The following is a 13,915-nucleotide window of genomic DNA, read 5'->3' as shown; positions in this document are numbered from 1 at the left end:
CACGCTGGGGAGTGGACCAGAAGTCCTCTGGACAACTGGTGCACTTTGTAGAGTCTAACAAAGAGGGCAAGGTTAAAGGGACAGACAAGTGCATTATCGTCCTAAAGATAACTACTGTACATATGTAGTGCCCCAGACAAGACCCGGCCACAACAACTCTGCCAATCGGGCAGCTCTATTGGCACAGTAGGTTGTGCGTCGGTTTGCCGAGTGGGAGACTGGGGTTAGATCCCAGCACGGCGCAACTCATTATACATAGCTATATAATGTAAACCTACCAGTCGCATTGCTGATTTCTCCCTCAGAGCAAGCAATGCAGTCAAAGCAGCAGACAGGTTGACCTTTCCTTCTGGCCACACGGGTTCCAGGGGAACAGCTCTCACTGCACACTGACCGAGGAGGCTACAGAGGAAAGTAACAACGATCAATTTCAGTCTAAACTAAATTACATTCACATCATGGATGAGCTCAACATTAGTTATTTTAGAAAAAGTGACCTTTGTGGATTCAAAACTCCAGAAGATTTTGTCTTCATCAAGGATGAGTTCTTCATCTCCGGAGGCTGACTTCTTGAACACACCTACATTGTGAACCTTTACGCTTCCTTCAGGGAGCCACAACCAGTTCATGACATCATAGATTGGTAGAGCATCACCATTCTCATCAAATGTTACAAGATCCCCAAATGATGTTGTGAAGTTGATCTTTTCCAGGTAATACAAAAGCTAGAAATGGTGATAAGCAAAAGTATGAATAGTAAGAAAGATTACATATTGCTACTGTATACAATATACTAAATAGTTACATTTGCAGGGACTGTTGTTGTAACTATTCAGCACAAAACATAAACATGAATTCAACAAGCATTCACTATCTGGACATTAAAAGGGGACATTTGCACATCTGGAACAAAGGTAACCTGACTCCGCCAGATGGGGGCGGTGTGTGAAGCAAGCTTTTTGCATCTGGCGGAGCCAGATTAGAATAAAGGTGCATTACGTTTTTTTTAGCATTACATCTACTTCGATTGTAATAAAAAGGCTTCTGTGTAACAGTGTCATTAAATTAAATCGAAGAGAGATAGATCCTAAGAGGAATGAGATCTCTGTGAAACCGGGTGATCGGAAAATGTTGCTATATATAAATAAGACCATGCTAAGAGATCAGAAAGGGGAGGGCCGGTTGCTCACACACACATGCATGCATTCATTAAGTAGTTGCACGAGAGATAGAATTGACAATAATAGCATTTTGCCATGGTAAGCAAAAACTTCTTAGGCTCCAATTGGTCAAATATGGAATAATGGATTTAAACACACTTTGGCTGGCTTGAAGTAAAGCCCATCCCAGAAGTAGGCGCTGTGTGAATAGTATAAAGGAAGAGAACATACAGACAGTCGACCATGGGAGTCCACCCCGGCTCGGCTCCAGCTCATGTTCAATGAACTGTGTTTAGAGACAGACTGTACTCAATCATTCATGGTGACTGTAATCTGTTTTCTGTAAACTCAGAGTACATTTTGAAATAGAAATTATTTCTGCATGTTTGTGTTTATTGACTGCATAGTTTTGACCAATCAGCAAGGGTCAGATAAGGGTCAGACTTCAACACTGTATTATTACTACAAACACTGATAAACATTTACTGTCAAGCAGTTAGTATTACTATAAATCACAAATATATGTATGTGTTATGCACATACATGTATAACATGTGAACTGTGAATTGATAATACACCTGCCATGGCTGTATTGTCTGTAAACTGGCACAGCTGTGTTCACTGAAAGGCCCTCTCCCTGGCACACATTGCAACATGTCATGGAGGGCATGGGCCAGTGCATACACAGCCTTGTACACATTATACTCTGTCCTGAGGTTAGACACATCCAAAAGGGCTGTTTCTGCTGTTCCCAGATCCTCTTGTCCAGTACATACCCCTCCACCAGCATCCACCCACTCTGATGGAAGTGGCGCAAATTTACACTCAAATGTGTTCTCCCAAAACTGCCTCACCTGAAGAAACACAATGATGTTTAAGCTTAAATATTCTACCTTGTGAATATTTAAAAAACCTTTGTCAGTTTGAAATTGAAATTGAAGCTTAAATACTAAATTAAACAAAAGACTCACTAAGATGTTTTCATGGCTGTTGTCAGGGTCATTGTCAGGATGTATTTTTATCAAGAAGTCTTTGAAACCTGGTATCTCTCCACGATGGATGGCAAGACCCAGAATACCGTTCAGGTATCGCATAAAGTGAGGAGTCTGGAGTATGTGAGCTGTCATCCAACCCACATCGGATATCCATTGCAGACCTGTAACATTCTGCTTTACCACCTGTTGATTGTGTTGAACGAAATATATTAGTATATATTTTAAAGGCAAATGAGCACAGCTACAATTTTCAGTGTTCTATAAACTGTCAAGACAAATGCAATACAATATCTTTATAACAATATCACAATTAGTTACAGCAGTGAGATTTGTGAATTGAGTTTGTTTATTGTGCAGAGAAAGTACTGAGATCAAAGGCAAAATTAAAAATAACAAAAAGTAAAAAAAATACACAACTGCTGCACATTTAAATTAATTTTCAAGAGAAAGGAAAACATATTTTCAAAAAGGCATAAAGAATCCAGGTCCAGGCACTCAAGGTGGATTTAAGTAAAAGGCCTTTATTATATTTGGGCTAGAGACATTAAAATACACCAACACGTGTCGGGTTGCGCCTTCTTCAGTGTGTAGTGAAACAAAGAGACACAGAGTAGGCCTAATTGTCTCCGCCAGGCCGAAAGGCATGGTGAGAGAGTATGTGTTGCACCCTGGCCGTCCGTCCTTCCGTCCGTCTGTCCGTCCGTCCGTCCGTGTGTCAATAACGGACCGATTCGTACCTATTACTGTGCGATCTGTGTAAAACTTTGTATGTACACTCCCTAGAGGTTAAGGAAAAACCTTTGCCCTGCATTTTTCACATCTGCCCTTTATAGCGCCACCAGGAGGCAGACTTAAGTAAAACACATTTTTGGATATTACTCCTTCAGATTTTATCCAAATTTCACGCAAATTGGTACACATGATCAAGTCATGAGTCATGTGATCAAGACTAATCTGTTCTTCATATTCCATCCTGATAGGCTAAGATTGACATCTTAAAGCCGTGATTTTCAGTGATTCCCCCCCCCCCCAAAACATAATCATCAGGTATTATGGTTATACTAGGAGGAAGATTTTTTTCAAAAAAGTGTACAGAAAGTATTAAAATTATGTTTTTATGTGGACACGCCTCCAGTTCATTAAGTATACCTGGTTCTCACCTTAGCACCTCCTCCACCACCTTAGCACCACCCACCTGTCCTAGTCCCTCCTCCTCCTCATGCCCACACCTGTTGTGTTATGATAATGAGGGGGAGTTTGTAGGAGTGGCCCGTTTTGAACAAAATGCCGCAAATCATTGTTGTGATTGTGGTGAAACTTTGCACGCACATTCGCTCTACGTTGAGGAACAAATGTCACCCTTTCAACAGTGTCCTATTATAGCGCCACCAGGAGGCAGATTTTTGCAACAACGTTTTCTACAGTATATTACTCCTACAAATGTTGTCCAAACATCACGCAAATCGGTACATATTATCTCTTTAGTCAGGTCATCAAGGCGGACGGCGGTGTATTTTAAAGTCTCTAGCCCAAATATAATGAGGGCCATTTACTTATAAAATACACCTTGATTGCCTGGATTTTTTTATGCCTTTCTGACACATTTTTGTGTATGTATCATAATCCTAACCTCCTCCATCAGATGAACTACATTCATCCCATATACTAATTCAATGACAACACGAGCTGTGGATTTCTTCATCACAGTGACAATCCTTTGAATTTCAGCTGGGTCACCATTCCAAGGCACAACCTCCACATATGCCAGACAACCCAAACCAGACTGGGCCAGGTCAGATTGGAAGATTCGGGCAGCATCGTGGCCATAGTCATCATCATTATACAGCAGTCCTACCCAGGTCCATCCAAACCGCCTCATAATCTGGAGCATAGCTCGTATCTTATTGGATAAAGAATGGCGGGATACAAGGTAAATCAGTGAATCTCCTACATAAATTCCATAATGGAAATGTTCTGATCATTTTCTTTTGACACTGTCAAGATACACCTTCAGCTCCAGCAGTAATACACACAAACAAATGACAGGTGATATGCATTATTGAGTACACTCACTAGAGGGATATTTTGTCATAAGTGAACATACTATACTACTTGATACCATTATCTTTTGTCTGTAGACATTCACCTGCGATGCAGAACTTGGGATAGTTCTAAAGAAGGATGGGAACTGATTCCAGTCACTGAGACAGGAGCACATGGCATAGTAACTAACCTGCAAAAGGCACAAAATATGTTCTGTAATATACTACATTATTTGTCAAATTATCCCTGCAAGCAGGGCATGTGAGAGGAGCAGACCAGTGACATCCCACTCCATGCTCACAAGGTTACACCCTGCTCCACTGGACACCATCGAGATGAAGAGATGCCCTGCCTCTGTTCACCATTCCAAAAAATGGGGAAGTTATTGAAAACACACAGTGGCAGCCTTTGCAATTTGAAGGCCATTTCAGAAACCAATTGAAGCAGAATGTGCTTTTTGAAATCAAACACTGTAGCTTATAATCACAGAGCTTATAGACAATGTGGTGTCCAGAGCTGAGTGGTACAGAGGCCACACTGTTTCAAAAGGCATGGCATCCAAGAGTAACACATCCTTGCAATAAAATAATTTACAAATACAAACAGTAAAATTGTGCTTTTGCTGTATAATCACACACCTCTCTCTCTCCCTCCCTCTCCCTCCCTCCCTCCCTCCCTCTCTCTCTCTCTCTCTTTCTCCCCCTCTCTCCTGAAAGCACTTCAATGGGCTCACTAAGAGTGAGTGATGTAGGCCGAGAAAAAGCTGAATGTTCCATTTCAAATTGGATTGACTGATGACAAAAACAGAGACAAGGATACTAGAGACACACAGCACAATGCTGCATGCCTCAGCTGACATGTCCAGAGCCTGGGATAGCCAATGAACAGAATTGGTGAAATACACCAATCCATCCAGAATTAAATATAGGATCTTACAGGACAGGAACATGCATTGTGTGTACGTTGCAATGTATTTTGTATTATAACATTGTTATCACGTTATCATGTATGGATGACAGTGATTGATAGATCAGATTTAATGTTACAATGTTATAATACTTATAACATTCTGAATATCACACCAAAACATTTACTCCCCACCCCTATTATGTATTTCAAAAAGACATACAGTATCTGACCACGAGATCAGTCTGGTTCAGGGTCGTATAATTCCTATCTCAGGTTCGGGTAGAGAATAGAACTAACACAGATACATTGTGCTCCGGCCTTTTGAAAGCCTGCTTCATGCTCCATTAAAAATCTGACAGCAAGAAAACATGGTCTATGTCTTTCGAGTTGAAAATATTACGATTTGTAAATAAACAACCCAAAAAAAAACACCCCACCTATACTGTGTGTAAAATATATATAGAATTGGTGATGGAAAAGGGGGTTTCAAGTTGGAAACTTACCAGGGGCACTCTGTACAAACCTAATATTCTAGAGATGGCAATAGAATGTGATGAGTGATCACCCACAATGCCAAGCACTGGAGGAGACCCAACACAGCTCTCATCCAGGTGAAATATCTCCTCTCTCCCACTGGACATCGACAATGCTGCACGGAATGCTACTCCAAGCGTGTAGCAGGCATCATAGAGACTATATCCCAGAGTCACATTGGGTAGTAGGCTGGGGTTTGTGTTGATCTCAGTAATAGCAAAAGCCATGGCCTGGGCCCATCTGAACCTTACAATATTAAAACTAACACAAAATGCCACTTTAACCATGAATATGATATATTTGTACTATTATGGTCTGGGCCCACCTGAACCTTTGAATATAAAAAATAACACACAAAATACAAATTTAACCTTGAATATTTATCTTTGTACGAATGCACAACATCAAAACAAGTTCCCTGTTATCTTGCTTGGTGTTGTATGTGTGATACTCACCCATAGCAAGTGAACTCCTGTGGCTTAGAGGTGAAAGACAGCTCAGGGAAGACAGAGGATGAGTGGATATCAAACAACCCACCCAAAATAAAGTCCCCAGCCTTGTCAATGCTGTTGAGATTAAACTGTGCCTGTAACTCACAAGAAGAGGAAGGTGAGGAAGACAAAGGAGAGAGGGAACAGACCAAAATTAAGGTCAAGTACAGGTACGAAAGCAGGTGTATGTCTAGAGAAGCCTTCATAACTGTCCTCCTCTATCTAACCCCTTTCTCAGGTTGTTGGTCCAGTTGCTACGTTTTATATACAGTGCTATTCCATCCCCTGTGCCAACTTACGTCATTACGTAATCTTCACTCATCTGGGCAGAGGCAGAAGTAGGGGCAGTGCTTAACATAGTGAACCTTTCATATCAAAATAATGGTGTGTCCTGTAATGTGTCAACAACTCCATCTTACCAGTGCTACATTGGAACTATTCACCCACTGTAGGTCATGAAATGCATTATGGATTTTAGAAAATAATGTATATTAAAAAAGAGACAGACAGACAGAGGTCCCGTTGTGGGCCTGACCGTCTTGCCAAGGCTCTGGAGACTGCAGAATTTCATCACAGGTCCATCACCCGGTTCAGTGTGTGTGATGAAACCACCAGCACATTTATCAGGCCGCTAGCCTAAAGTTGAGTTAAGGTCTTGACAATGTAGAGATAACCTGCGATGACCTGTTTTGGGGTCTCAACCAATTAAGGCCATATTTTAGTTTGAAGTGAATATATATATATATATACTGAGTGGCCCTGTCTTGCCCTATAGGACTGACCGTGGGTAGCTACTGGGACGTAAGTCGAGGCTTGATCAACCTTGGCTGGGTCACCTGGGGGAGGGTGTATGTTGCGAGACCCGAAACATCCTATGACCCCAGGCTACAACACTGATGATACGTCCCAGGTGCATCCATGTGATGTTTTTCGTTATAGTTATTCTATTTATAGTGGCTCATAGGAATTTATAGACTACGTGACAACCAGGAATAGATTGGTGACCACCGGAGAGTCGGGTGACAGCCGGAATATAGACGGCATCCGGGAGCAGTTTGGGTTGGCGCCCCAGTCTGTGTCTTCCGTGAGGAAGAAGCCCAACAAATCCACGGTGAGGCCTTTGGGAGGACCATTCAAGTAAGACGCAAGGGAGCCTGCAGTACCACCACGGGCCATGGTGGTCATTGCAGTACCATCACGGGCCAAGACACCATCACACCAGAATGAAATGTTTGGAGCAGGGGAGTCTGGTGCAACGCTCAGGTCCTGGACCTGGTGAGACGAAGGAGGAGCCCGGCCAGGAGTCAACCCACAGAGCCTAGTCCCTCCACGTGCCAGAGCCTCCCCGAGTCCCGGCAGAGTATTTCCGGAGAAGCGGACTGAGTGGCCCTGTCTTGCCCTATAGGACTGACCGTGGGTAGCTACTGGGACGTAAGTCGAGGCTTGATCAACCTTGGCTGGGTCACCTGGGGGAGGGTGTATGTTGCGAGACCCGAAACATCCTATGACCCCAGGCTACAACACTGATGATACGTCCCAGGTGCATCCATGTGATGTTTTTCGTTATAGTTATTCTATTTATAGTGGCTCATAGGAATTTATAGACTACGTGACAACCAGGAATAGATTGGTGACCACCGGAGAGTCGGGTGACAGCCGGAATATAGACGGCATCCGGGAGCAGTTTGGGTTGGCGCCCCAGTCTGTGTCTTCCGTGAGGAAGAAGCCCAACAAATCCACGGTGAGGCCTTTGGGAGGACCATTCAAGTAAGACGCAAGGGAGCCTGCAGTACCACCACGGGCCATGGTGGTCATTGCAGTACCATCACGGGCCAAGACACCATCACACCAGAATGAAATGTTTGGAGCAGGGGAGTCTGGTGCAACGCTCAGGTCCTGGACCTGGTGAGACGAAGGAGGAGCCCGGCCAGGAGTCAACCCACAGAGCCTAGTCCCTCCACGTGCCAGAGCCTCCCCGAGTCCCGGCAGAGTATTTCCGGAGAAGCGGACTGAGTGGCCCTGTCTTGCCCTATAGGACTGACCGTGGGTAGCTACTGGGACGTAAGTCGAGGCTTGATCAACCTTGGCTGGGTCACCTGGGGGAGGGTGTATGTTGCGAGACCCGAAACATCCTATGACCCCAGGCTACAACACTGATGATACGTCCCAGGTGCATCCATGTGATGTTTTTCGTTATAGGCTCGAAACTCACACCGGGTGAAATTTGAACCGGATGTTCCCTAACCCCCACGGAATTAGCAAATTCCCTAGGGAATATGCATAAACCTACCTACACTATGCATCATAGAGTAAATGGTCACAAGGGCTTTTCTTGCACTTAATCATCCACCATAGTGGGAAACAAGGGTATGGGAGGGGTGAGCAGCAATGTAGGCTACATTCCATGTTGTTTCAACAGATCTAGGAGCATATGGTTAGAGTTGGTCCAGCAGTTGAAAACATGCTTTAAAAATAGCAGAACAAAATCAACATGGATGGCCCACATGTGTACATGCTGGTCGGCAGTGTTGTGAAACCCTCATACAGAGAGCATATTATTTTCAGGACTCTTGAATATAAAAATAAATAAAAAACAGCTTTGATTCATTGAAAACAGAGGCCTTCAATACAGTTAGACAATATGTTTGCCAATTTTAAACCTATAAACAATTTGTCTTTATACCTACCTATAATATAGTACTTTGACACACATGTGAAGAGGTGCTATTTCTTACATCCATATATGTATAGGTCTAAAATCATAAAACAAAGACATGTTAATCAACTTTTCACAAACGTTTATTCATGATAGATAAAAGATGTTTACATCTATGAATGTATTACTAGTTATAGTTTAGTCTGGCAGAAAACTGAATCTACTACTAACAAGGTATCAGCAATCAAATGTTCATAAACACTTTTTGTTATGAAATATACAGATTATTTAGTGTCATTGAATTTCTGCTTCTATGACTTGGTGGCACCTCGGCCCATGATGGACTTCTTAGTGTTTCTCTCAGGTTTCAAAAGGATTATATAGCACTTTGGTCCGAAAAGTGCCACCAAAATCCCAAAACTAGATGCTAAAATAGCAAAAACCTCCACTACATCTGCATATTTTCCTGGAGAGCTGATATATGCTGGGATGAAGGCTATCCACACGGCACAGAAGATCAACATGCTGAAAGTGATTAACTTGGCTTCATTGAAGTTGTCTGGAAGATTCCTTGCCATGAATGCAAGAAGGAAGCTGAGCAGTGCCAGTAAACCAATATAACCTAGTAATACTGCAAAACCAACTGTCGATCCCACCACACACTCAAAGACTATCTTATCACTTTGATGTTGTGTGTTTTTATGAGGAGTTGGTGAGGCAGACACAAGCCAGGCAGTGCATATTGTTGCCTGGATGACAGTAAGAGCCAGAACTGTTCCTCTCTGCTGCATAGTACCAAACCATTTCATAAGGTCTGCACCCCCAGGCTTGGAGGCGTGGAACACAGCCAACACCACCATAGTCTTTACCAGGATACATGAGACACACAGCACAAAGCTGATCCCAAATGCTGCATGCCTCAGTTGACAAGTCCAGAGCCTGGGATAGCCAATGAACAGAAGTGAACACAGAAAACATAGTTTGAGTGACAACAAGAGAAGGAAGCTGAGTTCTGAGTTGTTGGCACGTACCATGGGTGTGCTTCTATGGTAGATGAAGATTCCCAGGACAATGGCACAGATAAGTGTACCTAGCAATGAGGTGGTTGTCAAGGATATACCCAGGGCCTCATGGTAGGAGAGGAACTCTATGCTCTTAGGGACACAGTGGTCACGCTGTGGACTGGACCAGAAGTCCTCTGGACAACTGGTGCACTCTGTAGAGTCTAACAAAGAGGGCAAGGTCAACAGGTAAGTACAGTATCATTCTAAAGATAACCTATTGTACATGTTGCTACATAATGTAAACCTACCTGTCTCATTGCTGATCTCTCCCTCAGAGCAAGCAAGACAGTCAAAGCAGCAGACAGGTTCCCCTTTCCTTCTGGCCACACGGGATCCAGGGGGACAGCTCTCACTGCACACTGACCGAGTCGGCTACAGAGGAAAGTAACAATGAGCAATTTAAAAAATAAATGCATTCACATCATGAGGTTGACATTAGCTACAGTATATGTTAGAAAGCTCGAATGACCTTTGAGGATTCAAAGCTCCAGAAGATTCTGTCTTCATCGAGGATGAGTTCTTCATCTCCGGAGGCTGACTTCTTGAACACACCTACATAGCTAAACGTTGTGCTTCCATCAGGGAGCCACACCCAGTTAATGACATCATAGATTGGTAAAGCATCACCATTCTCATCAAATGTTACATGATCCCCAAATGATGTGGTGAAGTTGATCTTTTCCAGGTAATACACAAGCTAGAAATGGTGATGAGTAAATTTACCAAGAGTAAGAGACTTGGGGCCCTATCTTGCGCACCACCAAACCCCATATGCCTAAACCTATTTGGCATTTTTTACTATTTTGAAAAATGTTTTAAAATAGTGAAAATAGCCGATCTACATCGACACGTTGTGAGCTTGTAGATCAGCTATTATCACTATTTTAAAATGTTTTTCAAAATAGTAAAAAAAATCAAAAACGTTTAGGAATAAGGGGTAAGGCAAGATAGGGCCCTTGGTGTCCCAGGCTGTGTCCCAGTGTACAGTACAGTACCTCAACATAATAAGTATCCCCCCAAAGGCTTCTGTGTCAAGGCTGCAACTCCATACTCCAAACGATGCCCAAACACATTCGGCTATTTTATACTTGCGACGCTCATTTCTGAGTTCTGTATGTTAGACCCGCCCACTCTGAGTATTCCTAGCAACACCGCAGCTCACTCCGTAGCTCGAACCACTGAAGCATTGTGCACATAGGTGGTTTTTACCACCTGGACCTACCTCCAGGCAAATTTATCATGGAAGATTTGCAAAAGTTCTTATTCGGTTGGAGTATGCTGCAGCCTTAACTGTATTGACCCAGACACTGATAAGCATTTATCAGTGCTTATCAGTGATAAGCACTGATAAGTGCTTATCAGTGATAAGCACTGGTCAGGAAATTAGTTGCTATTACTGTACATCATTATAAGAACATTAATAATACCTTATTTTTTATGTTATTATTATTATTATTATTATTATTATATATTTTTAAACAATGTCATGTTTACATATTCATTATTATTCTAAATTAGAATCCAATTATAAACATGAACAGGTAAACTATGAATTGATATTACACCTGCCATGGTTGTATTGACTGCAAAGTGGCACAGCTGTGCCCACTGAAAGGCCCTCTTCCTGGCACACACTGCAACATGTCATGGAGGGCATGGGCCAGAGCATGCACAGCCTTGTACACATTATACTCTACCCTGAGGTCAGACACATCCAAAAGGGTAGTTATTTCTCTTCCTAGATCCTCTTGTCCAGTACACACCCCTCCACCAGCATCCACCCACTCTGATGGAAGGGGTGCAAATTTACATTGAAATGTGTGCTCCCAAAACTGCCTCACCTGAAGAAACAAAACAAAGATTTAAAACAGAAATATATTACCTTGTGAATATTTAAAAATCACACCCTGTGTGAAGTGGGCGGTGTCTTGCTAGCTAATCACAATACTGAATGGAGTCAACCAATCATGTACAAAAGATAAATACATTTATTGAAACACTCTTTATGATGGACGAAACCATAACTTGAAAAAAACCAAATTTTGGTTTTTTTCAAGTTATGCTTTCTTATATAGGGCTATGCACATGTGTCATGTGACACTGGCCAATCACAGTCCTGAATAGACTGTGATTGGCCAATCACAGCGCAGGATAATTCTACTAATTTCCTGGGCCCAGATCACAGCGCAGGAAAATGTACATTTTTCCAAATCTCACTTATAGGGGCGGTTTCACCGCCCAAAAATCACACCCAGTGTGAAGTGGGCGGTGTGGTCATCACAGTGGTCATCATAGTGATGGAAGCTCACTTCCAAAAAAAATCCTATTTATAGGTTATTAATGTCATCATGTGTCTCGCTAGCCAATCACAGTGCTGAATAGAGTCAGCCAATCACAGTACAGGAAAGTGGGCCAAGTGGGCCAATCACAGTGCAGGAAACTAATACTAATGAGGTGTCCCAACCCCACTTATAGGGGCGGCTACACCGCCCAAAAATAGGCATCAGATTCAAATTGCAGCTTGAATAGAACATTTAAAAAAAGACTCACTAAGGTATTTTCATGACTGTTGTCAGGGTCATTGTCAGGATGTATTTTTAACAAGAAGTCTTTGAGACCTGGTATCTCTCCACGACGGATGGCAAGACCCAGGGTGCCTCTGAGGTAAGGCATGAATTGAGGGGTCTGGAGTACCGTAGCTGTCATTGAGCCCACATCGGATATCCATTGCAGACCTGTCACATTCTGCTTTGCCACCTGTTAATTGTGTTGATCAAAATGCGTGTGTGTGTGTGTGTGTGTGTGTGTGTGTGTGTGCGTGCGTGCGTGCGTGCGTGCGTGCGTGCGTGCGTGCGTGCGTGCGTGTGTGTGTGTGTGAAAAAAGCATTAAAAAAATTATTTAGAAGGTGTTTTTAGAATCGGCCTGTATACACAATATACATATTGCAGTACAATACCATAACAATATTCCAGTTAGTTATAGCAGTGATATGTATGAATGGTGTGATTATTTGGTTATTGTGCAGAGATTGATTGATTAATTAATTCATCTAAGGTAGGGATTCAATTACATTTCATTTAAAAAAATGCTTGTAATTAAATTACAACATTTGTGTATATGACAGGATGTCTTCACTTCAATATGATTCATTTAGGATGCCTTATAATCATGAATTCTTAAATTAACATGTATCATAACCCCAACCTCCTCCATGAGTTTAATCATATGGATCCCATATACAATTTCAAAGACCACACGAGCTGTGGATTTCTTCATCACAGTGACAATCCTCTGGATTTCAGCAGGGTCATAATCCCAGGGCACAACCTCCACATATGCCAGACACCCCAAACCTGACTCGGCTAGGTCAGCCTGGAGGATTCGCGCAGCATCACGGCCATAGTCATCATCATTGAACAGCAGTCCTGCCCAGGTCCACCCAAACCGCCACATAATGTGGAGCATAGCTCGCACCTGATTCGATAAAGAATGGAGGGATAGATTATTTACGTACTGGTACATCAGTGAATCTCCTACTCAGATTCCATAATGGAAAAGGTCTAATCATTCTCTTTTGACTCTGTCAAGATACACCTTCAGCTCTAGCATTAATGCACACAAGCAAAAGAGAGGTGTAGGCAATATCAATTAAATGCATAGAGGGATGTTTTTGTCAATTGTGTGGAACATGTATTACTTGATACCAACAGATATTTTGTCTGTAGAAGTTCACCTGGGATGCAGAACTTGAGATAGTTCTAAAGAATGATGGGAACTGATTCCAGTCACTCAAACAGGAGCACATGGCATAGTAACTAACCTGCAAAAGGCACAAAACATCTGTTCTGTAATATATTACATTTGTTGTCAAATTATCCCTGAAAGCAGAGCATGTGAGCAGTGCAGAGCGTAGAGGAAATGCCACTCCATGCAGGGTGAAGGTTTAAGACAATGTTTATTATAAGAAGATCATCACAGCATGGTCCAAAAAGCCTGGGTTGCAAGTTAGATCCTGCCCTGAGTGGGCTAACAAAATAAATTAATAAGTAAATAAAATCAAAT

The 13,915-nt window shown here is 42.5% G+C and overlaps 1 protein-coding gene across 1 annotated transcript in view; it reads right to left on the bottom strand.

The window, feature by feature from the left end:
• Positions 1 to 9,099: 9,099 nt before the first annotated feature.
• Positions 9,100 to 13,915, bottom strand: part of LOC308092231 (vomeronasal type-2 receptor 1-like) — a gene marked incomplete at both ends in the record, with an annotated part of 17,896 nt that continues 13,080 nt past the window's right edge. Inside the window, 7 exons of the mRNA XM_080438075.1 lie at positions 9,100 to 10,013; positions 10,101 to 10,224; positions 10,322 to 10,549; positions 11,418 to 11,693; positions 12,403 to 12,609; positions 13,058 to 13,327; positions 13,587 to 13,673. Of these exons, the coding sequence (XP_080294201.1) occupies positions 9,100 to 10,013; positions 10,101 to 10,224; positions 10,322 to 10,549; positions 11,418 to 11,693; positions 12,403 to 12,609; positions 13,058 to 13,327; positions 13,587 to 13,673 (2,106 nt within the window). The remainder of the gene's footprint in view (positions 10,014 to 10,100; positions 10,225 to 10,321; positions 10,550 to 11,417; positions 11,694 to 12,402; positions 12,610 to 13,057; positions 13,328 to 13,586; positions 13,674 to 13,915) is intronic.

Source organism: Gymnoscopelus braueri, assembly GCF_963280865.1.
Source record: "Gymnoscopelus braueri genome assembly, chromosome: 9".
NCBI lineage: Eukaryota > Metazoa > Chordata > Actinopteri > Myctophiformes > Myctophidae > Gymnoscopelus > Gymnoscopelus braueri.
The sequence above is the reverse complement of the archived record's forward strand: the minus strand, read 5'-3'. Positions and strand labels throughout refer to the sequence as shown.